The sequence below is a fragment of the Heloderma suspectum genome, chromosome 1 (assembly GCF_057233095.1).
Source record: "Heloderma suspectum isolate Gila_16-S chromosome 1, 16-S_ref, whole genome shotgun sequence".
NCBI classification, from domain to species: Eukaryota; Metazoa; Chordata; class Lepidosauria; order Squamata; family Helodermatidae; genus Heloderma; species Heloderma suspectum.
The window spans coordinates 354641633-354669092 of NC_139458.1; the positions used below are offsets into that span (position 1 = coordinate 354641633).

Sequence of the window (27460 nt, forward strand, 5' to 3'; positions counted from 1 at the left end):
GAGTCTACTCTAAGTAGGACTAACATTGGATATAATCTAGTATCTCACTATTCTATATTAACATTACTTGAAAGGTTTTCCAGGTTCTGTTGCCAAATAACAGTGTTTCACTGCTCTACCCTGGAGAGGGTTGTTAAATCAGACTGGAGATGTATGTATATTTAGCCAGAGAAGAAAGGTAGAAAATTGGACTTACACAGTTTATAATGCTGTATACAATACCCACTTATGTCCAGTGTCACTCTTGGACACGATGAACATCTAACCCTGTGGGTAGTACTGTGGAGCCAGTTGGCTGTTGAACTTCAGTCAGTGGCCAGCAGTTCTGCCAGCTAGAGGCTACCCAGCAGTCATAGAACTTCCTCTCCAAGCATTTCTGACTCAACGGAAATAAAGTTATTTAGTTGTCGAGCCGCTACTACAACTTCATCCCTCTCCTCCCTCAGAACCATGAACGCATAGTCTGCAAAGCTGAAGCTAAGCAGGTCTGGGTCTAGCCAGTGCCATAGTTAAATAATGCCTATGGGAACCCTACATACATTGCCTTGAATTTAATGATATATGTGCAGTGCAGTGCAACGCAACGCAATAAACAGAACTGGCTAAGGCTTAGGCAGTTGACCTACAAAGACAGGTTGGGCTGGCCAAAGATATTTTGCTTGTTGAGGCAACAGGCAAAATGGTGTCCTCCCATTCCATATATCACTCACACCTGAGGATGGCAGGCTAGTTTAGACAACCTAGAGTAGATTGCATGGCACATACAGCTTTGCCTTCCAACACCTTGCTATTGCTCCCTGCCCCCAGCATCTGCTGTCCAAGTCAGCTGCTTTACTTTGCTGAATGGTAGGGCCGGCCCTGAAGGCAGGGGAAGATGCAGAGGTAAATGGAAACTGGGAAGCAAAAGGGCCTGCGTAGGACTGATTTTGTATGCCTTCACTCCGTCTTTTGCAGGTTTGTTCTGTAGTTCTATTAGCACGTCAGTTCTTACTCACTCATTAACAACAGGGAATACAAAAGCTTCCCAGCCCCCATCACTTTTGGCATTTCCCATAACTTAACCGGAACAGCATGCTTATGTGCTGTTTGTGTGTTAGAATATCAAAGGTGCAGGCTAAGGGTTAATGCGCCCTTACAGTTCTAAAGCAGTTAGTAAGCACAGCAGTAAGAGGTCACTCAGAGTGGATGCATGCAAAAGCCTTGGGTGCAAACAGAGGTCCTAAGGGGGGAATGTTAGAATATACAGAACACAGAAAGCTGCCTTATACTGAAGTCAGATCATTGAACCATCTAGCCTAGAGTTACTGACATAGCCCTGCAGTGGCTCTCCGGGGTTTCAGGCAGGATTTCTTCCTAGTCCTAGGTGGAGATGCAGGGATTGAACCATGCAAAGGAGGTACTCTATCACTGCGCTACAGCTTACCTACTGAGCTACAGCCTAGCTGGCCAGATGGAGCCAAATCACTTTCCTTTTTTAACCTGGGTCTCTTGTGTATAAAAAGACTAGCATGTTCACTATGTGTTTCCTCCTGTTAGAAACCTGGCCTTATTTGCTCTGCTGTTTCATACTTCCATCTGCTTAGCTAGGGGACTGTCTATTTATAGCTCAATAAAGTTTGTCAAGGCCTTCACTTTCTGTATTCAGCATGCTTTAGCCATTTCTGCTAACAGCACGCACACTTCGCTATGCCTGGCTCTTTAAAGAACAATCAATAAAACGACCCCATTTCCCCCGTCTCCTCACAGCTATGATTATAATCAAACTGCAGCAATTGCTGCATTCATGCAAGATAACAGCAAAGCAGATTACAAATGTGTTGCTGAATATCTGGCTGCATAGATAGTGTACGCTCCTTCTTTCCAACATTGCATATCTATCCTTAGGTATTTTCAATCATGCCATGGCAAGATAATTTTCAGGAAACTTTTATCATTCATCTTTAATTTATTACATTTCTAGTCCACCCAATAGTGAAAGCTCTCTCGGTGAATTAATGTAGTGGCATAGAATCATAGAATAATAGGGTTGGAAGGGGCCTACAAGACCGTCAAGTCCAGCCCCCTGCTCAATGCAGGAATCTGTCAAAGCATCCCTGGCAGATGCTGTCCAGCTTCATCTGCAATGCCTCCAGTGTGGGAGAGCCCACCACCTCCCTAGGGAATTGGTTCCATTGTCCTATTGCTCTAACAATCAGGAAGTTTTTTTCTGATGTTCAGCCAGAATCTGGCTTCCTGTAACTACAGCCCATTATTCCATGTCCTGCACTCTGGGATAATCGAGAAGAGATCCTGGCCTTCCTCTCTGTAACCACCTTTCAAGTACTTGAACAGCGCTATCATTTCTCCGCTCAGTCTTCTCTTCTCAAGGCTAAACATGCCCAGTTCTTTCAGTCTCTCCTCATAGGGCTTTGTTTCCAGTCCCCTGATCATCTTTGTTGCCCTCCTCTGTCTGAACCCTCTCCAGTTTGTCTGCATCCTTCTTAAAATGTGGTGGCCAGAACTGGACACAATACTCCAGATGAGGCCTAACCAGTGCTGAGTAGGGGGAACTAGTATTTCCTGGGATTTAGAAGTTATGCTTCTATGAATGCAGCCCAAAAGAGCATTTGCCTTTTTTGCAGCCACATCACATTGCTGGCTCATATTCAGCTTGTGATCGACAACAACTCCAAGATCCTTCTCGCTTGTAGTATTGTTGAACCAAGTATCCCCCATCTTGTAACTGTGCATTTGGTGGCTTTTTCCTAGGTGCAGAACTTGGCATTTATCCCTATTAAATGTCATTCTGTTGTTTTCTGCCCAGTGCTCCAGCCTATCAAGATCACTTTGAATTCTGTTTCTGCCTTCTGTCTTCCAGGATATTCGTTATCCCACCCAATTTGGTGTCATCTGCAGATTTGATCAGCATTCCCGCACCTCCTCACCCAAGTTATTATTAAAAATGTTGAAGAGCACTGGGCCCAGGACTGAGCCCTGCAGTACCCCACTCGTTACCTCTCCCCAGTTTGAGAAGATCCCATTGATAAGCACTCTTGGAGTCCGATTCTGTAGCCAACTGTGGATCCACTTGATCATTGTTTCATCTAGCCCACTTTGAGCTAGTTTCCTCATCAGGATATCATGGGGCACTTTGTCGAAAGCTTTGCTGAAGTCGAGGTATATGATGTCCACAGCATTCCCACAGTCCACAAGGGAGGTTACTTGATCAAAAAATGAGATCAGATTATTCTGATTCGTTCTTGACAAATCCATGTTGGCTTCGAGTAATCACTGCATTGTTTTCAAGGTGCTTACAGACTGATTGCTTTATCATCTGCTCCAGAATCTTCCCAGGGCTTGATGTCAGACTGACTGGTCTGTAGTTCCCAGGTTCCTGCTTTTTACCCTTTTTGAAGATAGGGACAACATTAGCCCTCCTCCAGTCATCTGGCACTTCACCCATCCTACATGATTTCTCAGACATAATAAACAGTGGTTCTGAGAGCCCTTCTACCAGTTCCTTTATTACTCTAGGATGCAGTTCATCTGGCCCTGGAGATCTGAACTCATTCAAAGTAATTAGGTGTTCCTTGACCATATGCCTTTCAATCTCAAGCTGCAATCCTGCCCCTTCAGCCTGTATTTTGCCTTTGCTGGGGGGGACCCTCTTTCGGGAGAAGACTGAGCTGAAGTAGGAATTGAGCACTTCTGCCATTTCTTTGTCATCTGCTATCATTTTGCCATCCTTATTTAATAGCTGAATCACCATTTCTTTCCCCATTACTACTACATCTTGCTTCCTTGAAACATTGGCAATTTGCTTTTCAAAAGTTTCATCCTTGTCTTCTCCTTGACTGGGTGGCCAGTAGTAGACTCTGACCACCATGTTCCCTTCGTTCTTTGCTCCATTTATTTTAACCCAGATGCTCTTGATGGGACAACCAAGCTCATCCTCCTGTATTTCTGTGCAGAGATATGTATTTTTAACATATAGTGCAACTCCACCTCCCTTTCTGTTCCTTCTGTTCTTTCTGAACAAGTTATATCCTTCAATTGCTGTATTCCAGTCATGAGAGTCATCCCACCAAGTTTCAGTTACACCTATCAAGTCATAATTTCCCTCCTGTATTAAGAGTTCAAGTTCATTCTGTTTGTTTCCCATACTCTGGGCATTAGTATATAGACATTGAAGACCATGTGCTTTATAGTCTGGCTTTCTTCCTACATGTTTTTGAAGACTATTATTAGGCACTATTAGAGCTGTTGTTGTCTCCGTTGTGGTGCATGAGCTTTCATCCATTGTTACCCCTAACTTTTCATCTCCCTCCCCCATAGGATTCAGTTTAAAGCCCTCCTGATGAAGTTCCAGTGCTGTGGCCAAACACATTCTTCCTAGCCCATGTGAGATGCAACCTGTCCCTTGCCAACAGTCCATCTTCCAGGAAGTATAGCCTGAGGTCCCAGAATCCAAATCTCTCACATCAGCACCACCTTCGTAGCCAGTCATTCACTTGGAGGATTTTTTCTTTTCCTTTCTATCCCTCCTCTAACTACTGGAAGGATGGATGAGAAAACTATCTGGGCCCCAATGTTCTTGAGTTTCCTTCCCAAAGCTTCAAAGTCTGATGTGATTTCTTCATAGCTCCACTTGGCAGTATGATCTGTTCCCACATGGAGTGTAGACAATCTTTGAGTGTAGCTTTATGAGTGTAGACAATCCTTCAGTCACATCTCTAATCCGTCCTCCCGGGAGACAGCATACCTTGCGAGTCCATGGGTCTTCACAACATACTACGCAGCAAGGAGTCTCCCACAACTACTACTCTTCTCTCCTTGTTGTTGTAGGCCTTGGTTTCATTGCCTCTGCTTGACTGACCTTCAACCTCTTGCTTGTTCTCATGCAGGGTCCCCTGTAATTCTTCCTCTGCAGGCTGTCCTCCAGTCTCATCCTCAAATACCTGAAAACAGTTCCATAGTTCCACTGCTTCCACTGGTGCAGAGTGGCTTCTAGTTCTTCTGCTCCTAACTCTCACCCTTTCCCAAGAAGTATCCTCTATTTCATTTTTCCTCACTTCAGCATTTTCCTTTTCTGCCTCAACTTGCTGTAGCTCTTCTAGCTTCTCTGCTTTGCTTTGCTGCTGTAGTTCCATTGTTCTGTCCAAGAACTCTTTGTCTTCTCTTATTCCCTGGAGGGTTGCCACTCGCCACTCCAGTCCTCTTACCTTTTCTTCCAACAGTGTAATCAACTTGTACTTGTTGCACGTGTAGGCCATGTTGATCTCAGGCAAGAAAACAAACATTGCACGCACCTTGCAAGTCACGACAACTGGAGAGTCTTTTCCTTCCATAGTCTCTATTCCCTTTATGTTTCTAGATTTCTGATGGTACTGGGATAGCCTGTGCTTTGTCCTCTATTCACTGGAGGTTAACAACAGAGTCCTACTAGTATGGAAGTGTTACAAGAAAAGGAGTTGAAAATAAAATTTGTTAGGGACCACCCCCTTGACCTCCCTTGCCAAACTCCTGTTTACTCTCCCTGTTCGCTTGCTCTGATCGCTCTCCCTGTTCGCTCACTCTAATTGCACACACTGTGGGAGCTTGCTTGCTTGTATAGCTCCTAGACCAGCTGGAGCAATTTATTAAGTTAATAGGATATAGGCCTTATTAACATAGATAGGGCTGTCTTTATCTCTACGTGGACCTTATCTGCAGATAGATATGCATTTGGGGTTTCTTAAAGGATGTATGTGAAGTTTTCAGTATACTTTTGCATGTGTATCTTTTTGTAATCCTTCTGTATGTTACTCTCTCAAATGCAGGTTTGGACGTAAAAGAAGTCTCTTAATTAACACCCTAGTAACTTCCATCTCAGGAGTCCTTGTGGCTGTAGCACCAAGCTACTTATGGTCTGTCATATTTCGCTTCATACAGGGACTAGTCAGCAAGGGCAGCTGGGTAGCTGGCTACATCCTAAGTGAGTCTGATGCTTTTCCTAAGAGTGGTTTCACTTGCCAATGGAAAAAACGTGCCCCAAAGCAGTGAGGATTGTAGAGAGGTAATAGTTCTATTTAAGAGAGTTGGAGTGGCATGAGAGAGCCATCATTGTCCAGGGAGTACATCAGCCTTCCCCAGCCTGGTACCTTCCAGATGTGTACCACTGCAACTGCCATCATCTGTAGCCCACATGGTCTTGGCAATACCAAAAAATACAGGCAATATCTGCCCTTACGCAGCTACACCTCCTGCATCCATCTTCCATCCCTAGATTTCTATGGCTTAATCTATTAGGTGTAAAGTAGAAGTTTATAAAACCTTTCTTTTCAATTTAGGCATAGAGGGTTGGAGCCATGCTTAGTCAGATCCAGCACAGAATCTCCCATATTCACTACCATAATTCCTCTGAGATTTTGGCAGATCTTCCCATTTCTGGGTTACTCTAATTCCTAAATATTTAACCAGAGTGTCTTTCCAGGGTTCTGAGGTTCAACCTTTACTTTTATCTAAATTCAATCTTTATTTTTATCTAAATTAAAACTCATCCATTTCAGTTTTTAGAAATCAACCTTATGCTGAACTCCTATTAAACAACTTGTGTATGTATGTATGTATTTATTTAACTATTTGTATACCGCTCCATATCTAAGATTTCAGAGCGGTGAACACAAATGATAAAACAGTAAAAGAATAAAAAGATTAAAATAACATATTAAAATTATGCTTAAAAAAAAAAAATCAGAATGCCAATAGTAACCATGGCTGGTCATTTAAGGAATGCCTCCTGGAACAGTGCTGTTTTCAGGAGGTGCCAGAAACAATACAGTGTTGGTGCCTGCCTGACCTCCAGGGGCAGGGAGTTCCAAAGAAAGGGGCTGCCATACTGACAGCTCTTCTCCTGGTATAGGTCCAATCAGGCCATAGGTCCATGTGGAACCACCAGGAGTAAGCCCTCTGATGACCTCAGTAACTGCAGGTTGGTAAGGGAGAAGATGCTCTCTCTTGGTCCCAAGTTGTTTAGGGCTTTGTACCCTGGTACTAAAACCTTAAACCTGGCCCAGTACCAAATAGGCAGCCAATGCAGTTCCCTCAGCAAAGGAATTACATGCTGATAAGGGGCAGCTCCCAACAACAGCTGAGCTGCTGCCTTCTGCACTGGCTCCAGCTTACGGGCAGCCCCACATAAAGCACATTGCAGTAATCCAGCCTTGAGGTTACTAGTGCCTGTAACACTGTGGCCAAGCTATCCCTGTCCAGGAGAGGCCGTAGTTGGTGAACCAGCTGAAGCTGGTAAAAGGCACTCCAAGCCGCCATGGCCACTTGGGCCTCCAGCGACAGTGATGGATCTAGGAGCACCCCCAAACTATGGACCTGATCTTTCAGAGGAAGTGCAACCCCGTCCAGAACAGGCAATGAGCCTATCTCCCGGACTCAGGTACCACTCACTCACAGGGTTTCTGTCTGGCCAGGATTCTGTTTCAGTTCAACTTAACAACTTGAAGAAATAAAACATCATCCTCATATACATGAAGTTTGCCAGCTATTGCCATATCTTCAAACTTACAGTCTTAGTATTCATTCTTGTTTGTGCCAATAGGTAATATAAATATTAAAGATGAAAGAGGGCACTCCCTCTGTAACTGCATAGATTTAGATTGAACCTATTTGCTGAATATAGATACAGATACAGATATAGATAGATACAGATATACAGATTTAGCATCTCCCATATAAAATTTCTTCAGTACTTGAACCACATATGACCACTGCAGTCATCCATTTCTATTACACACACAGCATCTATTCTAAGCCAAGCCTGTGATTAAGCTACATTTCAGTGAAGAGTTTCTTATTGTGTTTGAAAATATGAAGATCAACTCATTTATTTTCCAGTCACAGAAATTGTTGGTCCAGGCTACAGAAGGATAGTAGCCATTCTCTATCAAACGGCATTTGCTGTTGGCCTCCTCATCCTTGCTGGTGTGGCTTATGTGCTTCCCTACTGGAGATGGCTTCAACTTGCTGTTACTCTGCCGACCTTCCTCCTTTTGCTCTATTACTGGTGAGAAAGCATCTTCTTCAATGCCAATACCTGCAGTCTCTTTTTCTCTAAAAGCCCCTTTTCCACCAAGAAACAGAACCTAGAACAGAGCTATGGAGGGCTGGGTCTATGCAGCTAGGAGAAAGCAGGCTTGGTTCTCAGTAGCCTGGAGACAACAGGGGCAGACGGCAGGTTTGTCCTCTTCCCTGATCTTTTACTTTCCCATATAAGTGAATGGTCACCTGTAACATATGCTTGTTAATATAAATGTATGTGTTGGGATTTGTAAAATATGATCCAGGTAAATTAGGGTTAATAGAGAGTGAGTAAAAGGTGGGAATGGCTGGTGAGTGAGAATAGGTGAACTGGCAGTTAAATGGTCAGATAGGGGTTAGGGATAGAAGGAGTGTACATCTAGTGAGTGGGGTTTTGGAAAAAGGATTTAGAAGGGTAGAGTAGGTAGGTAGGTTAGAACCAAGTATAGATTTATTAACAATAGTATATATCACTCTTTTTGTGGTTAATAAATTTTATTTGTTTTATTATAAATACAAAATCCCATGTATTGGTTTGGTTTATTATGCTACCAGATTTTTTTTTTAAAAATCCCTATTTCCTTGTCACTTCTCCTGTACTGGGTAGAAGAAATCAATTAATCATATTGGGTGTCTCCTTGACCCAGAGTAAAAGGACTGAAGCTTTGTGTGTCAGTGAGGACAACTGCTCAAAGTGGAGGCAGACATCCTGAGTAGTTTTTCCGTTTCAACGAGGTATAACCTCGGAGGAGGAACGTCACACTGCCATTCAGCGTACTGCATTTGGAATTTGGATACACTGCTTCAATAAAGGGAAATCCCGTTCTCCAGTCATACCGCTGGGTGGCATCTGCCAGATGGACAGGGATTCTGCAGCAAGCAGTACGGATAGGTGATAGGGCTATGTCTCTGTGGATAGATCTCACACACCTTGAATTACTTGCAGCACACAATGGTTCAGTAAAGATGCAGCCTGAGATAGGTAAAGATCGATTGATCAATCCATCAATTGATAGATGGATGGATGGATGGATGGATGGATAGATAGATGCGTGTATGCATGTGCATGCGTGTGCGCGTGTGTGCCTTGTCAGCACCATAGTGCCCAAACGTCTGAAACTTGGTATGCATACCAAGGGGACCCTAGGGGTGTTTGCTGGGGGTTATGTTTTTTTTTAATGCATTAATTAATTGTAATTCACTGAAATGTGTCCTACAGTGCCATTATAGGGGATCTCCTCTCCGCAGAACTGCCACCACCTACTGTATGGCGAAACTGCTCCTTCTCTGGGCAATCCCAGCTATGGGGTTTCTAATTCATAAGAAATGCTTATATTTCTTTTTTTTATTATTCCCTTTTCTCTTGCCACCAGTTCTCTTGGGGCACAATCCTGTGCAGATAGGCAGCCGCCTCCGAACTCGGAGCAGTGCAGGGCAGTGCCCAGTCCAGTGCAGGGCAGGAGAAGCATGGAGGGGTTCGTTCCCTCCATGCTCCTCCTGCCCTGCATTTGCGGCTAGACAGCTGCTTTCAACTGTCTAGCCGGGGCAGGGCAGAGTGGGGGAGGAGGTTGCTGTACGACACATAGGATATGTCATACAGGCATTTTCGCCCTCCCTGCCCCAGAACGCCCCCCAGAACACCCCGTTTTGACTGCTGTATGCTCCTCTTGCGAGTGCAGAGCACGGGGCTTCTCTGTACTGCCAGCGAGGCAGTGCGGAAGTGTGGGGAGGTCGGTTCTCCAGGAACTGACCTTGGAGTGCGGGCTCCGAAGTCAGTTCCTGGAAGACCAGATATCCTATGGCCGTCTAACTGCTGACTAGTGGCCATAGGATTGGTCCCTCCGAATACTTTAAAACCTCCTAGTAGCTGGTATAAGAGACTTGGGTGTGAGATGAGTACCAACGCTAGAGACAAAATCAACTTTAAAGAAGTAATTTATGAAAGGGATTTTTTTGTACATACGGGATTACTGATATTTACTTTGGGGTTTTCAAAAGACTGCTTGGTGACCATTCCTAAGGACTCAATAAACACTGTTGCTGCTACAAGCCTCTAATGCCAGAGTGGTGTAGTGGCTAGAGTGTTAGACTCTGGGTTCTAGTCCCCACTTGGCCATGGAAGCTCACTGGGTGACTCTGGGCCAGTCACAGACCCTCAGCCCAACCTACTGTTGTTGTGAGGATAAAATGGAGAAGAGGAGGATTATGTACGCCACCTTGGGTTTCTTAAAAAAGAAATATGGCGAGATATAAATGTAATAAATAAATAATAAATAACAATGACTCTTCACCTCATGCCAAATTCCCTAAACCTCCACCCCAGCCAAATACACTCGCAACCCGGTCCAGCTCTTGGGTACAGTCTTCCTTTGATACCAAAGCTCCTCCTGTGGTAATTCTGGCTGCTTGGACAGTTTGTCTAGGTTTTTACTGCCTGTTTGTTTAACCTTCCCCTGGCAAGATATTAGGGCACCCTCCTGGCATAACACAACCACTGGCTCCCAACACCTGATCTTCACCAGCCACGTAAGGTTATCCGACAGAGAAAGAATAGCTTAATTCTCAGGCCTTAGCTATTCACTTGCTACTCAGCTTTCTCCTAGTCCTTCTAAAACACCACACACCAACCAGCAGACCTCCTCCCTCACTCGCCACAGACTAATCTTAACTGTCAACTCCTGAAGTGACATTTTCCAACCGCTCTTCTCCACCTGCGTAGAATCCCCAGCCAATCAGAATTTAATTTACCTGATCCAGGCCCCATCTAACAATATTCAAAGCAATTGTCTCTGTCTCTCTCTCCCCGCTTCAGAGCATCACTAAGCAGCTACTACACTGACCTTTGACAGTAACAAACCAAGATCTCGGGCCTACTCAAATACACTGTAGCCTCACAGAGGCCACACTAAGTAAACATTACATGCCATCAACAGGGCATTTCTTCACAGGGCTGTGAAGAAATACAGGGCAATTCTTCACAGCCATCTTCTGTTACTAGGTGGCAGACATCCCTAACTAGTGCACGGCTTTAAAGCAGAAACAGAAGCCAAGGGGAGTCGTCTGAGGGGTAGAGTTATACAGCTGCCCCTCCCCCTGCTGTGGGGCACCCAGGGGGCTATAGGGATGCCCCATGGCAGGGGCTGTGCCTAGGAGTGCCATGGCTTTACTTAGACAGGCTGGGCACAATGTGTCCAACTCTAACAGCTGTGTAACATGGCTTGAAGGCTTTGATGTTTCAAACTATGGGCTATTCCAACCCATGTAAAGCTGGCTCCATTACACACACGCATGCACACTGCTGCCACTCCCACTCAACAGCAATAACAACAGCGACCAGAATTGAAACAGCTGCAGAGTGGCCTAGGATGGATTCAATTGTTATTGTAAAGGTTTCTTTCTGCAGTGGGCTAACAGGATTGCTCTTCTGGAATGTGACACTTTGCAATGATTCCGACTCTATCTGATTTATTTGTAGGTGTCTGCCAGAATCTCCCAGATGGCTGATCGCTCAAGGACAGAATGGCAAAGCTATGAAAATTGTGGGCGATATTGCTAAAATGAATGGGAATGTCTTACATGCCCATTTTGAGGTGAATTTTAAGCATTATGTGTGTAAATTAATCACTTCCCTAGGATGCTGTCAGTTCCATAAGGATAATGACTACTAGTGACAGCAATTAGTAGTAATAGTGGGCTATCTGACAGCAGAACCTAACATGCTTTATAACAGTATCAGATTTCACTGCTATTTACTGACCAAGTATGGACAGTGACATTTATCTTCTGTGTGAGATCTGATATCTGATACAGAATTAGAATTCGTAAGACTCTTAAAATAAAATGCAAGTTTCTGCCTCTCAGAGTTATGGATAGTGGTCCCCTGCACGCAGGCATGCACAGTCCAATTAGTGATCACCCAGGGAAATTGATTAATTCCCCTGGGAAGAACCAACTGTACCATACTCCAGCGGGAGGAAATCTGCTTTGGGTGCAGGAACTGATTTCTAAATGGTGCAGCAAGACCTTTTAAAGTGTCGATCCTATCATGTGTGTGGCGCCGTTTGGCTCCACTTCAGCAGGGCCAAAATATGGAGTAGGGGAATGGTACACTTTACTGAGACCTCGACACCCAGGTGGGGGCTGGCCCAGGCCGCAACCTCATTACCATGAGGGGGAGGGAAATGAAGCTGCATTGTAGATCATTGTTGAGGATATGTATGGAAACTTATTTCCTTTATCGATATATCTATTGCACAGCTCTTGTGAGATTCGCTGGAGCCAATCAGAAGCAGAGCAGAACAAGCAACATTCTGTCCTCATTCTGCCATCTCTGCTATGAAAGTCAGCTCCCAAGCTTACCAGGAATAGCTGTGTAGTTCAAGGACCAGGAAGATCAGGGTAGCAGACGAGCTGTCCAGCAGAGATCACGGTGGTAAAGGTGTTGCTTCAGCAAGGACCAGGCTCCAACTGGACAGCTTCATGGGGAATGCTGATGCCCCATCTCTTCCTGGCTTGTCATTAGGGCCCCAGTCCACAGCATGCTTCCTCCTCATGAGCAGGGCTCAAAGATAGCTGACATGCTGCCAGGCAACCACTCTGTGGCTCTAAGCGTCTGTGCAGACCCACTGGCGCCTTTGTTCCTGGGTTCCTGGGGTAAACCTGGTGGCCCTGAAGCAGGGGAACTGGTTCAGTCCAAGTGCTTAGGTTCCTTCTGTGCCATAGCCTCCTCAGGTGGGCCAGTGCCTGTGGTGGTGGACTCAGAAAGGCTATCAGCATTCTTTGACTTCTCCTCTCTCACAACTACTAGGATCAGCAACAGGATCCTCTTCCTCTTCTGAAGTCTCCTCAGGTTCCACGGTTGTCCTGGCAAGAAGGTGATGATGAGGAATGACACATTCTGAGCAGTGAATTGCTGACTCAGGCCCTTCACCTAGTACAAAGAGCGTGTGCTTCTACAGTTAAACCAGGACTTGTTGTATGAGTGAGAGATTTGTTCTTCCCTATCGGACATGTTTTCTTGGGAACTACCACTCCCAGAGTTCCTTGTGCACGGGCAGGATCGAGGGACAAAAATGATGATAATTGGAGACATTGATCCCAGGAACAGTGGGAGCAAATGCTGCTGGTAGAATTTATTGAGCCAAAATATATTTGAGTAAATGTCAAATTCACATCTGCTTACCATACTGTAAAATAACCCATGTCCTTTGCTCTTGATTAATTTTGCAACAATTGTCTTATAGAATATTGACCTTGAAGAAGAAAATAAAGAGGATCCAAAACAAATCCCTTCACTGATGGATCTTGTGAGGACATCACAGATGAGAAAATACACATTTATTTTGATGTATAACTGGTAAGAGGCCTTTTATTTCAGTCTCATTAATTCCCTGCCATGTGTACAACCTTCATATCAGACTATTCTGTCTCGGGATAAGTGATCTATTTTATACTACCAAGCATGTGGTGCACTTATCTCTCAAAATGTCCCCCTATTTAACCCAATTCTTTGGATTTTACAAAGTGCACTCGTTGATCTTGAGGCAAAGGAGCTGGGCTGGTGCAATCTCTCCTGCACCTGAGGTGGAAGAGCACACACACGTCCCTGCCTCCTCAACCACACCCCGCCTCACCCCACCACCATCCTGCCATGTGTCTCCCCCAGCCCCCCCCACATGCCGCACATGATGTCTCCCCTCCCCCTCACCACATCGTGCATCTCCCCTCACTCCCCAACCCCACATCTCCCACCTACCTCCCGATTGCTATGATTGATGCTGCTGTTTCCACTGCAGAGAGATGGCAAGGCCCAAAGGCCTACCTCTGGGGGGTCCTTCCTCAGCACCAGGCATTGTGGGAGAGGGTTCCCTGGAGATCAGGTGTGATACAGGCAGTCTCCAAGGACACCCCCTCCCACAATGCCTGGCTTTAAGGCAGGACCCCTCAGAGCCACGTATTTGGGCCAGTCTGAGCCACAACACTGGCTTTTTACGGCCAATGCAGCCCTTCAGAGAGACCAGAGGGTGGGTGGCTGCTCTGGAGACCTCTGCTGCTTTCTCTCCTCCTTTGGCATTTGCTGCAGCAGGAGAACAGGCCCATCAGGGTTCTCCGGAGCATCCGCTGTTGTCCCACTGGGCCAGGCAGCAGCTCCAGAGAGCCCCATTGGCTCTGCTCTCCTGCTGTGGCAATGCCACAGTGAGAGAGTGGCCACTGGGGCTCTCTGGAACACCCACCCACCTGGCAGCACCTGTGTGGTGGCAGCTGCAGGGGACAGCTCCTGGTAAGAACATAAGAAGAGCCCTGCTGGATCAGACAGTGGCCAACCAGCTGTTGACTGGGAACCCACAAGCAGGACACAAGTGCATCAGCAGCCCCCTGCCCATGTTCCCCAGCAGCTGGTGTACATAGGCATACTGTATGTTATTCATCTGTGGTGAGGGCTTCACCCCGCTTCATGGGAGGGCTGGCCCTGGTGGAGGCCTTAGGGTTGTGCCACTAAAGCCCCCTGAAGTATCCTAAAATACTTGTCCCTCTCCTACCTCTCCTATCAAGTCCCCTCCCTAACCCTCTCCCATCAATCCCACATTGTTCAGTCACTTCTCTGAATCTACCCACATGCTGGTCATCTCTGTGTGACACAACATTCCTGGATCAAGAAAAGAAACAGCGTGTGTCAGTGTGTGTGTGTGTGTGTGTGTGTGTGTGTGAGAGAGAGAGAGAGAGAGATTTTATATGAAGTGGTCCCTATAAAAATAACACAGGAAAGATGCTCCTTACTTTTTGTCGGCACCAAAAAGAATAAAGACGCACTCAGAAACATTACAAGGGAGAAAACTTACTCTAAACAAAACATTATCATGTATCTACTACTTGACAGGTTGCTAATACAATTTGGAACTGAAGTGACATATTTTGAGCAGGAATTTCTTGGGAAAAATGGTTAGTGTTCTTTCAGGCTGACAAATCTTTTCACAATTAACCACAGTCGTTTTTCTAGGTTCACAAGTGCTGTAATGTACCAAGGACTCATCATGTACCTAGGAATTTCTGCAGGCAATGTTTACCTGGATTTTTTCTACTCTGGCCTTGTTGAATTTCCAGCAGCCATCATCCTCATATTGACAATAGAGCGAGTGGGCCGGCGCTATCCCTGGGCCGCAGCAAATCTGCTAGGAGGAATTGCTTGCCTTGTTGCAGCTTTCACCCCAGAAGGCAAGTTGTTCAGGTGGCCATATGTCCTACTTTACAGAGGACAGTTCTCTATGTGAAGAGCTGTCAGAGGACAATCTCCTATTTGAAAGGCTGTCTGCTCCAAGTCTGTTGTAAAGATAAAGAACCATAAGAAGAGGGGGGGGGGGCTTGAAGTTGCCCATAATAGTTAGCACCAGGCCGGGCTGCCATCAAGGGTAGGCCTGGTTGGACACCTGCTGAGGGTTGACACCCCAGCAGGGGCCCACTGACAACAGCCCCCTGGACTTGCTCCTCCTTCCCCTCCCTGTTGCAACCTGCTTGTTCGTCTGCCTCTCACTCTGGTCCAGACAACAGTGGTGGTGAAATGGAGGAGCAGGAGAGGCCCCTGCCTCCTTGCTCACTGGCTCTCTGCCTGTCAAGCAAGCAAGTGGTAGTAATGATGACAAAGAGGATAAGGAGCAAGAGCAGCTGGTGACAATGGCAGTGAGAAAGCAGACTCACAGAGGGAGGGGGCCATATGCCCTGGCCGTGGGCTGCTAAGGTTTGGAGGTGCCGAGATAATTATAAGCCAGATCCAGGTTTGCTTACAAGGAGACTTTATTGAGTACTTACAGCACACAGGCATACCCAAAGGTTGGATCAGACAGCTTCTCTGAACCCAGAGCCAAGGGGTACAATGGGTCTTACATGTCAGCAGTGAGGCAGCATGACAGCAGCAAGCGTTAATTACTGTTCATCTGCAGCTTTCCCAGCATAGCCTAACAGTGCTTGTTCAGAAGGAAAACAATCAGAACTTTCCCAGCACGGACACCTGTAGCTCAGCACGAACATAGCCTCCCTTCTCAAGCGCATCCTAGGCCCTGATATGACCAGCGCTTGTTAGCATGGAATGTGCTGAGGTGGCGATATTGACCTTTGACTCATCTTACCAGCCAAGAGGCCCTCAAGCAGGAACACTGCAGCCGATGGACTAAAGTCAGAGAGCATTATGGATCTCTAAGCCCCTCTAAAACTACAGGCCTGGGGCCAATACAGGGCCCACTGAGGATGCCTTGGCCAAGGGCCCTCAAAAGCCTGGAGCCAGCAAAGGCACCAGGACAGCAGACTGAGCAGGCACACGAGTCACCTGGTCACAGCATTCCCCTCATGCTGTGAGATGTATTGTATTTCTATCTAAACAGTAGTAATTATTTCTATATGTGCTTCCATATATATAAATTAGTATATGTAAATCTATATCCTAGAATCATAGAATCGTAGGGTTGGAAAGGGCCTACAAGACCATCGAGTCCAACCCCCTGCTCAATGCAGGAATCACAGCATTTATATACCACTTCATATCTAAACAGATTCTGAAGCGGTAAACAATAAAAGATGCAACGATAAAAAGATAAAAGAAATAAAACACCATATTGAAATTATTATTTTTAAAAACAGAGTACCAATGAAAACGATGGCTGGTCAGTCAAGGAAGGCTTCCTGGAATAGAGCTGTTTTCAAGAGGTGCTGGAAACAACACAGTATTGGCGCCTGCCTGATCTCCAGAAGCAGGGAGTTCTACAGGAAGGGGGCCACCACACTGAGGCTCTTCTCCAGGTGGACTTCAGTGGAACCACCAGGAGCATTCTGGTGACCTCAGTGACCAGGCAGGTTGATAAGGGAGAAGGCTCTCTCTCAGGTATCCTGGCCCCAAGTTGTTTACGGCTTTATATACTAGTACCAAAACCTCAAACCTGGCCCAGTAGTGGTTAGGCAGCCAGTGCAGTTCCCTCGGCAAAGGAGTTGCATGCTGAAAAGGGGCAGCTCCTTTTGGTGATGCATTTCCTCTTCTTCAGCGATGCATAGGTGGCAACCCTAATAGTTTCCATTAATGTACATTGGGGCATGGAAATAGTTTGAGGCTCTCTGCAGACTGGATAACATCAGCGGCCATGGCCATGCCCACTGCCATCATATACCCGCCCGCTGGCCATTTTGCCTTCTCTGTGGCTCTCTAAGAATGGAAAAGGGACTTGGCTGGAGTTGGGAAAAGCAGCTTTCTCCATCTGCCGCCTGGGCAGGGGAAGCACCTTTCCCCACTGGGGATGACGGGAGAAGCACTTAGTGCACCACTTCCCCTCCCAAGGAAGTAAAGGAAATCCCCATGTTATCTCTTAACTGTGACTGGAGATAACAAGGGGATTCCCCTGCTCAACTCCTCCCCAAGCCCCTGGTAGCCTCCAGGCCAGGGAATAGGGCTTGGGGAGGGGACTGGGTGGGGCCCACAGAGGGAGCTCAAGCCTCCGGGTCCAGATTGGGAACCTTTACAGGCCAGAGGTTCCCCACCACTGATATACATTTTAATTACCCTGATCCAGGGCAGTCGAGGAGAAACACTTCAAGATGAAGATTCCTTATCTGCAGAATGGCAGCTGCATACATCATTTCTGCAGTAGAATGGAGGAGACCTCCTTAAGTTCTGTCTCTCTCCCATTCTCCCTCTGCTTTAGGATACATCTGTCCATTCCAAGCAGTCACTTGGGGTACTACATTTAAGCTGATAGTAACTGGCCAATGGAAGTGGATGCACTTGTGATTCAGAAAGTGCCTTGGGATTTCTTACGGTGCCATAAAGGATGCTGTGGTAGAGCTCTCACATTTCGGGGTGCACGCTGGCAGTTGTCATGCACGTTCTAAGAAGTGTGCTCTTGGATTCCCTGCAGCCTTGCAGAGGGTCCTGGGGCATAGTTCTTGGCTTTTGCACAGCAGATACAGTAAAACAGATTATGATCCAAAAAGTGCACCCGAGATCTTCTGCTATAATGCACGGGAGAGTAGAAATCACTTGACGTGCCATAATGTACAAGCCAAAAGGTTTCACCACCAGGCAAGCACAACAAAAAATATGCAAACTTGTTTGATAATAGACAGTTGTGTGAGCATTATGGGCAGTAATGGTTATAGGTGCTTGATATGCTTGAGGGATTTGATTGTTGTGAATTCAGATACCAACTGACCTGAGCAACACCTCCTGGACTAACATGCGGATCAGAATGTGATTATCCTTTGGATTTTGCAGTTCTCAGCTCAAAAAAGAATCAAAATGCATTTCAAAATACTTATTTTGTGAGAAAATATGTTGAAAATATGTATTTAAATGCAAAATTGAGTGCTTTTTTTCTTCTAAATCATAGATTAATTTGGAAGTGAGTTGGAAGGGGCGAATATATGAATGAAGTTGAACACATGAGAAAGTGACACTGACCAGAAATAGACTGATCTATGTATCCGTAATGGCTACTGACCTGTTGTAAAGTGGTTTGCTTGCTAATAGTTCAGGATGTTCAGCTGATGTTTCATTGATTGGGCTCATTGACAGGAGATGGTGTCTTGATGGCTGACACTGGCTCTCCAGCCTTTGGAATGAGAGCACCATCTGAGTCTAAAAACTGCTAAAAGCATTTGACAGACAGAATGCATTTTTGGAGCTGTGAATTGATGGGACATGTAGCATCTTGAGAGTGCCTATTTGCTTCCAATATGTTCTGCTTATATATTTGTAAGTAAAGCCAATGTTACCAAGACGCCACAAGTCTCCAATGTACTCTCATCCAATCAAAATAAAATACTGTACCATCAAAATGTTAATGCTGTCCTTGGGGCTCCCTACTGCTCAGAAGTGGGAAGTGTATTTACCCCCAGTTCCCTGAAAAACTATAATTCATTATGTCACCAGTATCAATAATTTTTCTGCAATCAGCTATTTGGGAAATTATGTATTATTGTTTACTTTCCAGATATGCAGTGGCTAAAGGTTACTGCAGCTTGCCTGGGCAGATTGGGAATCACAATGGCTTTTGAAATGGTTTGCTTTGTCAATGCTGAATTGTACCCAACATTTCTCAGGTAGGTGCCCACCGTGCCCTTATCTTTAAAGGGAAGGTGACTTTTGAAGTTGCTTAATGTTTATATCTATGATTACACAATTCAGTTATCACAGATTTACAGGTGTAACATTGCCAATTCAGGGAGATGGAAATTATATTCATTCTCCCCCCCCCCCACGGAGCAACGAGCTGCTTGGAAAGGACCTGCTCCCCATTAATTGCCCATTTAGTACTAAAAGCATCTGGTTGATTTCGAGGGAAGTCATTCTGTTGACTTGCCCTTTCCATTTAGGCTGTCAACTGATAATAATAATCATATTGATAATAGCTGAGATACAAGTGCATACAAAAAGCTATACAAAGAGCAGTTCATTAGAAACGCTCCTGGGTCACAGACTTACAATTAGTCCAGGAGGTAAGTAAGGGAAATTGCAAACAGGAAAAGAGGCATCAAACTGTGGAGGGGAGAGTTGTTGGAAAGTGTCTTAGTACTCCTGAGTCACTTCATCTGAAAAAGTCATTTAAAAAAAAGCAAATTTCAGCCCTTCTTGGGGAAGATGTTTTACTTTAGAAAATTATACATGTAAAATGTGCATTTAAAAAGGGAGTATAACGGCCTTCTTTGATGGAATGATATGCTTCTGCTTGTTACTAGTTAAACATTTGTTTATTCTCTCAATGCTTGTTTATCAACTTTCACTTTTTACACCAGAAGTAGTTTGGTTGTTTACAGCATAATCCTATGCATGTCTACTCAGATGTATGTCCCACTGAGTTCAGTGAGACTTTCTTCCAGGTAAGTGTGTTGTGTAGGATTTCAGTTTTCTTTGGTGAAGTAATGTACTTGTTTATCTAAGCTATGAAGAGTACACAGTTTAAGGGTGGGGGTTCGTATGATTTTTCCCAGTGCAACAGAATTTTGAGTGACAAAATTGAAAATGTATTCCAGTTCAGATACAGCAGAAGTGAACTCCCCAAATGTTAACTTGCTGAAAATCACATAATTTCCCCCAATATAATGCCCTCCAGATGTTTTGGTCTATACCTCCCATCAAATCTGGCCATTGGCTATGCTGGATGAGGATGACAGTATTTGTAGTCCCACACATCTTGAGGGTACCGGGTTGCAGAAGGCTGACACAAATAATTCCCCATATTACAATGGTTCGTCTTCCCAGTTACTGGGATTCTAAAACATTTTTACCAGATTTCCTATCACTAGAGTTAAAAAAAACCAACCCTCCCAATGTGCATTGTTTGGGGTTTGGCTGTCTCAAATGCTCATGTTTCTGACAAATATGATGAGAGATTTGTGGTATAAGGACAGGGTGTTAATGGTCCTTAATATCCTGTGTATTCTCTCTCTCTCTCTCTCTCTCTCTCCAAGCTTGGGAATGTGATACTCATCAGAAAAAGGAGAATGATAGAAAGTAGAAAGCCTCTAGGCAGTAGCAGTTCTGAACTGGGAAACAGAGTCAGGAAGGGCAGAGAATTTTAGCTGGAGTACATTGGACCGGAAACAAGTTGAGGGGAGACTGTGGGGGTCCATGTGGTTGCACCGAAGGCTCTCAGGCAACATCAATGGCTGTGCTGCCTGCAGCCTCTTTGCTTCCACCATACTCTGCTATTGTACATTTAAAACAGATATCACAAAGCAGTAGCGGGCCACTTGTAGGCCAAAACATCTGGAGGGCCACAACTCCCATGGTCTCTCACCATTAATTATGCTGACTAGGGCTGATGGGAGTTGTAGGCCTCAACATCTGGAGGACCACAAGTGACCATGCCTGTTATAAAGACACCACCAAAGTCCTGAGCTCTTACTCAAAAGGAATGGAAACGTGTCATGCTGGAAGCCTTGGACTTCTCACTGCATGAGGGCATCTGGCACTCCCCATGCTCAGAATGGTGGAAATTTATCCAGAAACAACCCTGTCTTTGCATGAAGGGCTGGTTGCACCACGTAAGATTAAAGGTTAGGGGAGATGTTTATTTCCTCCACTCCTCTTCTCCTGTCTACCTGTAAATGAGTGGTAAGCGTGGAAAGACTACTTCTCCTAGCTGGTCTGAAAAATGGTGAGAGTATGTTAGGGAGAAGTTGTCACTGACGTTGATACTGAGAAGTTGTTACAAACTATTTGCAAGATTTGCCGTCTAAATTAACCATTTTTTAATGTCTCCCTATACCTTCCTTCTTTTTAACCAGAAACCTTGGTGTGATGGTCTGTTCCACCTTGTGTGACTTGGGTGGAATAATATCCCCATTTATTGTTTATAGGCTGGCAGAGGTCTGGGACCAGCTACCTCTTATAGTGTTTAGTAAGTAATATTCTACTATGGGTTGCTGGATGGTATTGATGCTGAACAGGGCGATCTTACCTACCATTGCAGCGAGTGCTGACGTCGAAGCCTCTCATCAGTCTAAAGCTCTGCCAGCATTAGCTCAGCAGGGCAAAAGAGCAGGGGGAGTTGCATTTCTGCTTTCTCTCTCCTCCCCAGGGCTATTTCCCCCCTTCTTTTTGTTTTTAACAAATTCCCTCCCATTGAAACCAATGATCTACCAATGATCAGCCCTACGGCTGGTGTAGATTATCAGCCAGTTTGGGATCATGTCTGGGGGCAGGAGAGCTGTGGATCTCCTGCCCCCGCCACACATCCTTTTACCTCTCCACAGCATCAGAAAGGAACAGCTGTGGAAGCTCCTATTCGGCAGGGGCCATAGGATCCAATGAATCCTATGGCCCCTGGTGGGACACCTTCCCAGGGACCAGAGGACTACAGCTGAAATTATTTATTTTATTTTATTTATTACATGCCACCTTTCTAGCTTAAAAATATCTAAAGTGGCTTGCAATGAAAATTCATCAGTTGAAACAATTAAGATATGCAAATAAGATCAACATAAGCAGCAGCCTCAATAGATTAAAACAATTTTTAAAAAACCAGATAAAAGCAGCAGAAATAATCCACTAAAGGCCTTGGAGAATTACACACACCAGAGAGAGTCTTAATCTGAAAGCTAAAAGGTAATAGTATTAGTGCCTTATACATCTGACCGGGAGGATTACAACAAACAGGGTGCCACCGCTGCAAAGTTTGCCATTTGCCTAGCCTTTTGAAGACACGGTCATCCAGAGAGGAGGGCATCTGAAGGAAATTTTAAATTTTGGGCATGTTCAAAGGCAAGAACTAGTACCCAGGTCATAAGCTGGTTAGGGCTGTAAAGCTAAAAACCAGCACCTTGAATGATGCCCAGAAACTTGCTGGTAAGTAATGAAGCTACATATATTAAGATGGATGAAATATGTCAAGGCTGGCATATGCCAGTTGGGAATCTAGCTGCCATGTTCCAAATTCAAAATTTCTGAACAGTCTTCACAGACGCCCCACATGTAACACAGAGCAGTAATCTAACCTGGGTGTTAAAAGAGCATGGATAATAGTGGCACTGCCATTTCTGCCTAGGAGGGCGTGCAAATGCTGAAGCTGATGAACTCTGTGCTAATGCTAGTTTAGCATCCAATCCAAAGGACAGCACTAATGGCAGGTAGCGTTCAGTGGTGTGCCAGCACCAATGGCCGTGTGGGCTGCAGATGATGAGAATTATAGTTCAACACATCCAGAGGGCACCAGGTTGGGGAAGGCTGATTTAGAGTGCGTGTGTGTGTTTTAAAAAGTGGCATGTAATATGTTGGGTTCTAACTTTTGTCTTTTGTGCATTTCATCGGCAGCTACAGTTGGCTTAATTGCTGCTGTATCGGTGCTACTTCTGCCTGAGACCAAGGGAAGAACTTTGCCTGAGACCATTGAAGATGTAGAGAACTTTCAGCAGCACCATGCTAACCAGCTTAACATAAGCCAAATTCAAGTTTAAATGTTATTTGGAATGTGTGCTTTCAGCTTTTCTTTATAAAAAGTCCAGCTTTGCTCATTGGCATGCCTACGAAAGGCACAGATAAAACTGAAAGTGACTGTAGAGATCATTATGCAAAAATATAAGTATATATTTTTGACCCATGTGTGCCTCTGTTAAACTAAGGACTATGGTAAATTTAGCATATAACATATGAAGTGACATTCTTTTAAAGGGGTGAGACTAGCACCGTCCCTGCTGCCTTTTAGTTGGGCCATAAATAAGATCTTATTCCACCTAGCTAGAGATGTATGAGAAATTTATTTCAGTAAATTTTCGATCAGGATTTCTCCAATTCACACCTCCAGAACCGAACATGGACTTGAATGCAATTTTCAGTCATGTAAATTCCTGAGCTTGCAATGTGATTTGAACACACACAAAAAGTGTTCGACAGCATGCTTACATTTGGAAAATGCGCGTGGAAAGATGTGTACTTCTGAAAAAGGTGAACGAGCACACTTTAATCGATGGAAGAAGAATGCGTGTATTACAAAGATGTGCACAACTGATGTGTACATTTGGAAAAATAAGCATGAGCTTATGCATGAATTTTCATGCGAAAAGAAAAAACCCTCAAAGATCGCAATTTGATATGGACATGAGATGAAACTTCAGGACGGAATTTGGAGCACTTTGACAAGCTCAACTTTTTCTTGTAAACACAACACTAGACTAGGGATGGCGGAGAATTCCGCCAAGGACTCCAATGAGTTCCCTCGGAGTCCGCAGCAGAATGAAAGACTCACCTCCGCCACCTGGGGGAATCTGTGCCGGCCAGATCCTACCTGCCACCATCCATCTGCTGCTGCCTGTCCCGTCCGCTGCTGCCTGTCTTCGGACGCAGATGGCGTCCAGCGTAGCGGACGCCATTTGTGTCCCTGCCTTTTGCTATGATAGGCTACGTAAAGATTTACATAGCCTCTCACAGCAAAGAGCAGGAAGGCAAATGGCGTCCGCTATGAGTCCGCAGAGCCACCGGCCAGGTCCATCCGCTGCCAGACTGCCGGTCTTTGGACGCAAATGGCATCCGGCATCCGCTACGCCATTTGCATCCCTGCTCTTTGCCGTGATAGGCTACATGAATCTTTACATAGCGTATCACGGCAAAAGGCAGGGACGCAAATGGCGTCCGCTACGCCAGATGCCATTTGCATCCAAAGACTGGCAGTCCGGCAGCGGATGGACCTGGCCAGTGGCTCTGCGGACTCGCTGTGGAGCGGATCTGGCCAGGGAGAATTCTGGGGGAAGGAACGGATTGCTGACCCCCCAGCGGACTCAGAAAGGTGATTTCCATACACCCCTACACTAGACATGGTTTAGGGCACAATCCTATGTGGATAGTTCTCAGCCTCCAAACTGCTAAGGATCTAATGCAGGGCGGGAGGACACCTCTGCTCTCCAGCCACCCTGCATTTCTGATAGACAGGTGATTTTGTCATCTAGCAGCAGCAGCTTGGAGTGAGAGGGAAGGAGGCTGTGGAAGCCATAGGAAACGGTGTATTGCAGCCACCGCAGCTTCTCCATGGCCCTTTTCCCCATCTCTGTGCTCCATTTTCTGAACGTGGAGAGGTAGCCAGCTACCTCTCTATGCCAGCTACAAGTAGGAGGGGAAAGAGGCGGAAAGTGCAGTTTCCTGGCTCCGAGGTTGGAGCCCTGTCTCTGAGGTCAGAGCCCTGTCTTCTTGACAGGACTCTGGCCTTGGAGTCAGGAAACCGAACAATCCTATGGCCCCCCAGACACTGTCTAGGGGCCAGAGGATTGCTTTTCCCATATATGACTGAAGTTTTTAACTCTGCTGCTTTGAGTTTGAGGTCTTAGATTTAAGTTTCGTTACTTCACATTTCATTTGAAAATTACTTTGGGGGCCTTTGTTAGGGCCAAAAAGCTCTATGCACATGCTCTTGTAAGTAAAATAATAAAACAATTGAGTGACAGTCCTGGGAAATTAATCCTTTATTCATGTGGAGATAAATTTTTAACAGTCTTTTATCCATCTATCCACCTTCAAGCTGGGCTGAATATCCTCCTCCCGCACACCCAACTTTCACAGCATCATTTATCCCCCATGAAAAGGGTGGATATTTGGTAACTTTTGGGGTGGGGATATTCTAAAAATCTGCGGGGGGGGGGGATCATCTTAAGATATGAGGTGGCTGAGGGTTTTTCTTTTCTTTTTTTACCCCACTCCCCAAAAGCCTTACTACAACTTCATGACATAGTGTTGTTCCCAAGGGCATTCGGAGGGTTGGACAGGGAGAAATAGCTGCCATTATTGGGCAGCTATCTTCTCTCCATGCCAGGCATACGTTTATAAACCTCTGTCATGTTCCCCCTGCCATTTACTCACCTTTTTTCTAAACTAGAACCCCCATCATAGGAGTTGGTGTTTTTGACTGTGCTTTTCTGTACCATTTCCTTTTTGAGAAGCAGCAACCAGAACTATGCACATTATTCCAAGTGTGATTGCACCATGGATTTGTATAGAGGGATTATAATATTGGCAGTTAAAACCCTTTTTCCTTTTGGGGCAGCTTGCATTTATTTTGAATTGGAGAAATAGTATTACAGTTGATTAACAGCATGCCCTTGGTTCTTACAGGTGTACATCTCCTCCAAACGCTGCTCAGTTACCTCCATTACTACTGAAATGCGTAACAGGCATATGCAGTAGATAAGTGGTCAAGCTTATATGGCTGTAACTTGAAGCAACTGTCAATTGGTCAGCAGCATTCAAGAAGAATGTATAATCATCCTTTCAGACATATGTCCAAAACAGGGACTTTTAAGTTAAAGATCATTCTTCCTGTAGAACATTTTGCTTTGATCCTTTTTAAAGAGACACACTGTATGTCACTGCTACAAATAATTCCCTTAGGAGAGATGCAGCATCTATTCTTCAGTGCTATCAATGATGTGGTTGTCATATAGATTTTCCTTCTGGCAGTATGTCCAGCTGTCTCACAGTTTAAAGTCAAGGTCAAGTCTGCATAAAACAAACTACAGATGCAACAAACAGGAAGAGCTTAAAATCACCTCATAGCTTATTTTGCTCATGTGGTATAATAAAAGACCCTCCACAAGTGTTTCATGTAAAAAGGAATCCAACTATGTGTCCAAAAGGAATATATTAAGAAGTCATCCCATCCATGTACATGAGCATGAGCTATCCCTCCAAAATGCTCACCTGTAATGCCTACAAGCTGAGATTACTTTTTGTGAAGAACGTATGGATTTGTTGTGCCAGTGCACAGCCAACTACTCATTTGAGATCCTGGTTAGATGTGTAAAAAGTTGGTGGAAGTTTCCAAAGCGTTCCAGGAGAGCCAAGTTTTGTTTTCCCAACTCCTGGAATCTGCTGTTTGGAACACAGAAGTCCTCTTAGAGAGGGGTGGGGAACCTCTTACAACCTGAGGGCCAAATTCCACTTTGGAGACGCATTTTGGGGATGGCATTCTAGTTCTGGGTGGCGTTGAAGATAAAGGGGGCAGTGCCAAAGGCAAAAGGGTGGCGCCAAACTCTTAAAAAAATACCAGCCTAAAGCTCTTACTGCCAATACCTAAGCTTCAGGAGAAGCTTTTCAACCTTTTACAATGGGGAAATAACTGCAGAACAGCCAGGAAACCACCCAACAATTGGTGGTTGGGAGGAAGGGGGTACAGCCATAGGAAGGGGTATGGCCTTCTGGGCTGGATTCACCCCCCACCCCCAGCCAGCCAGATTCCACACACCCCTGCAAGAATAAACTGCCAACATTTTGTTTTGAAGAAAAAGAAGCTGTGGGGGCCCCATTCTGGAAAAGGGCCCACACTGGTTTCCTGCTGAAAATCCGCTCCCCCTGGCTATTTGCTCCTGAAGTTGCCATTTGCTGCTTTTTTGTCAGCTGCACTTTCTTCAAAATACAAGTGCGCAGTTTAAATATGCATTTTTAAAAGTGGGAATAACATAACATATACTTTGGCTCCAAGCTTCTTGTTAGGAATGTGGGATATAAATATGACAACTATGCAGTAAGCTTTGATGGCATTTTGAAGGATACAGTATCGTCTTCCTCTTCCACTGCACAGGCCCCATACATGCCTTTTAGCACTTCCATTCATTAACTTTCTTACACACACACACACACGTGCGCACGCGTGCGCATCAAAGGGATGGAAATATCTAGTTACTGTTGAAACACCGATCCTGTTGTATTTATGGCAATTTGGTCTGGAGACACAATGTTCTTTGTAATTATAAATTATGTGCTATGCTTTGGTGAGTAGAAAGGCACTTTTAAACATCTGTTTCTCCCCCTACCCCAGTCCCATCCCCAAGAGAACAAAAAAAAAAATCAAGAGAGTCTCTTGCACAAGAGATGAAGTAACCCTCATCAATCAAGGACACCCAAAGTATTGGGGGACCAAACTGATTTATTATTTGTCATGAGCTTAGACAACAG

At 45.1% G+C, this 27460-nt stretch overlaps 1 protein-coding gene across 2 annotated transcripts in view; it reads left to right on the forward strand.

Moving 5' to 3' along the window:
- LOC146359713 (solute carrier family 22 member 2-like) overlaps positions 1-23167 on the forward strand; it is a 43860-nt gene extending 20693 nt beyond the window's left edge. For both annotated transcript variants that reach the window (XM_084831999.1, XM_084831993.1), the window contains 8 exons: positions 5799-5953; positions 7867-8035; positions 11525-11639; positions 13293-13405; positions 15047-15261; positions 19017-19125; positions 21313-21425; positions 22838-23167. In XM_084831999.1, the coding sequence (XP_084688125.1) occupies positions 5799-5953; positions 7867-8035; positions 11525-11639; positions 13293-13405; positions 15047-15261; positions 19017-19125; positions 21313-21425; positions 22838-22980 (1132 nt within the window). In that variant the 3' untranslated portion in view covers positions 22981-23167. The remainder of the gene's footprint in view (positions 1-5798; positions 5954-7866; positions 8036-11524; positions 11640-13292; positions 13406-15046; positions 15262-19016; positions 19126-21312; positions 21426-22837) is intronic.
- Positions 23168-27460: the final 4293 nt, after the last annotated feature.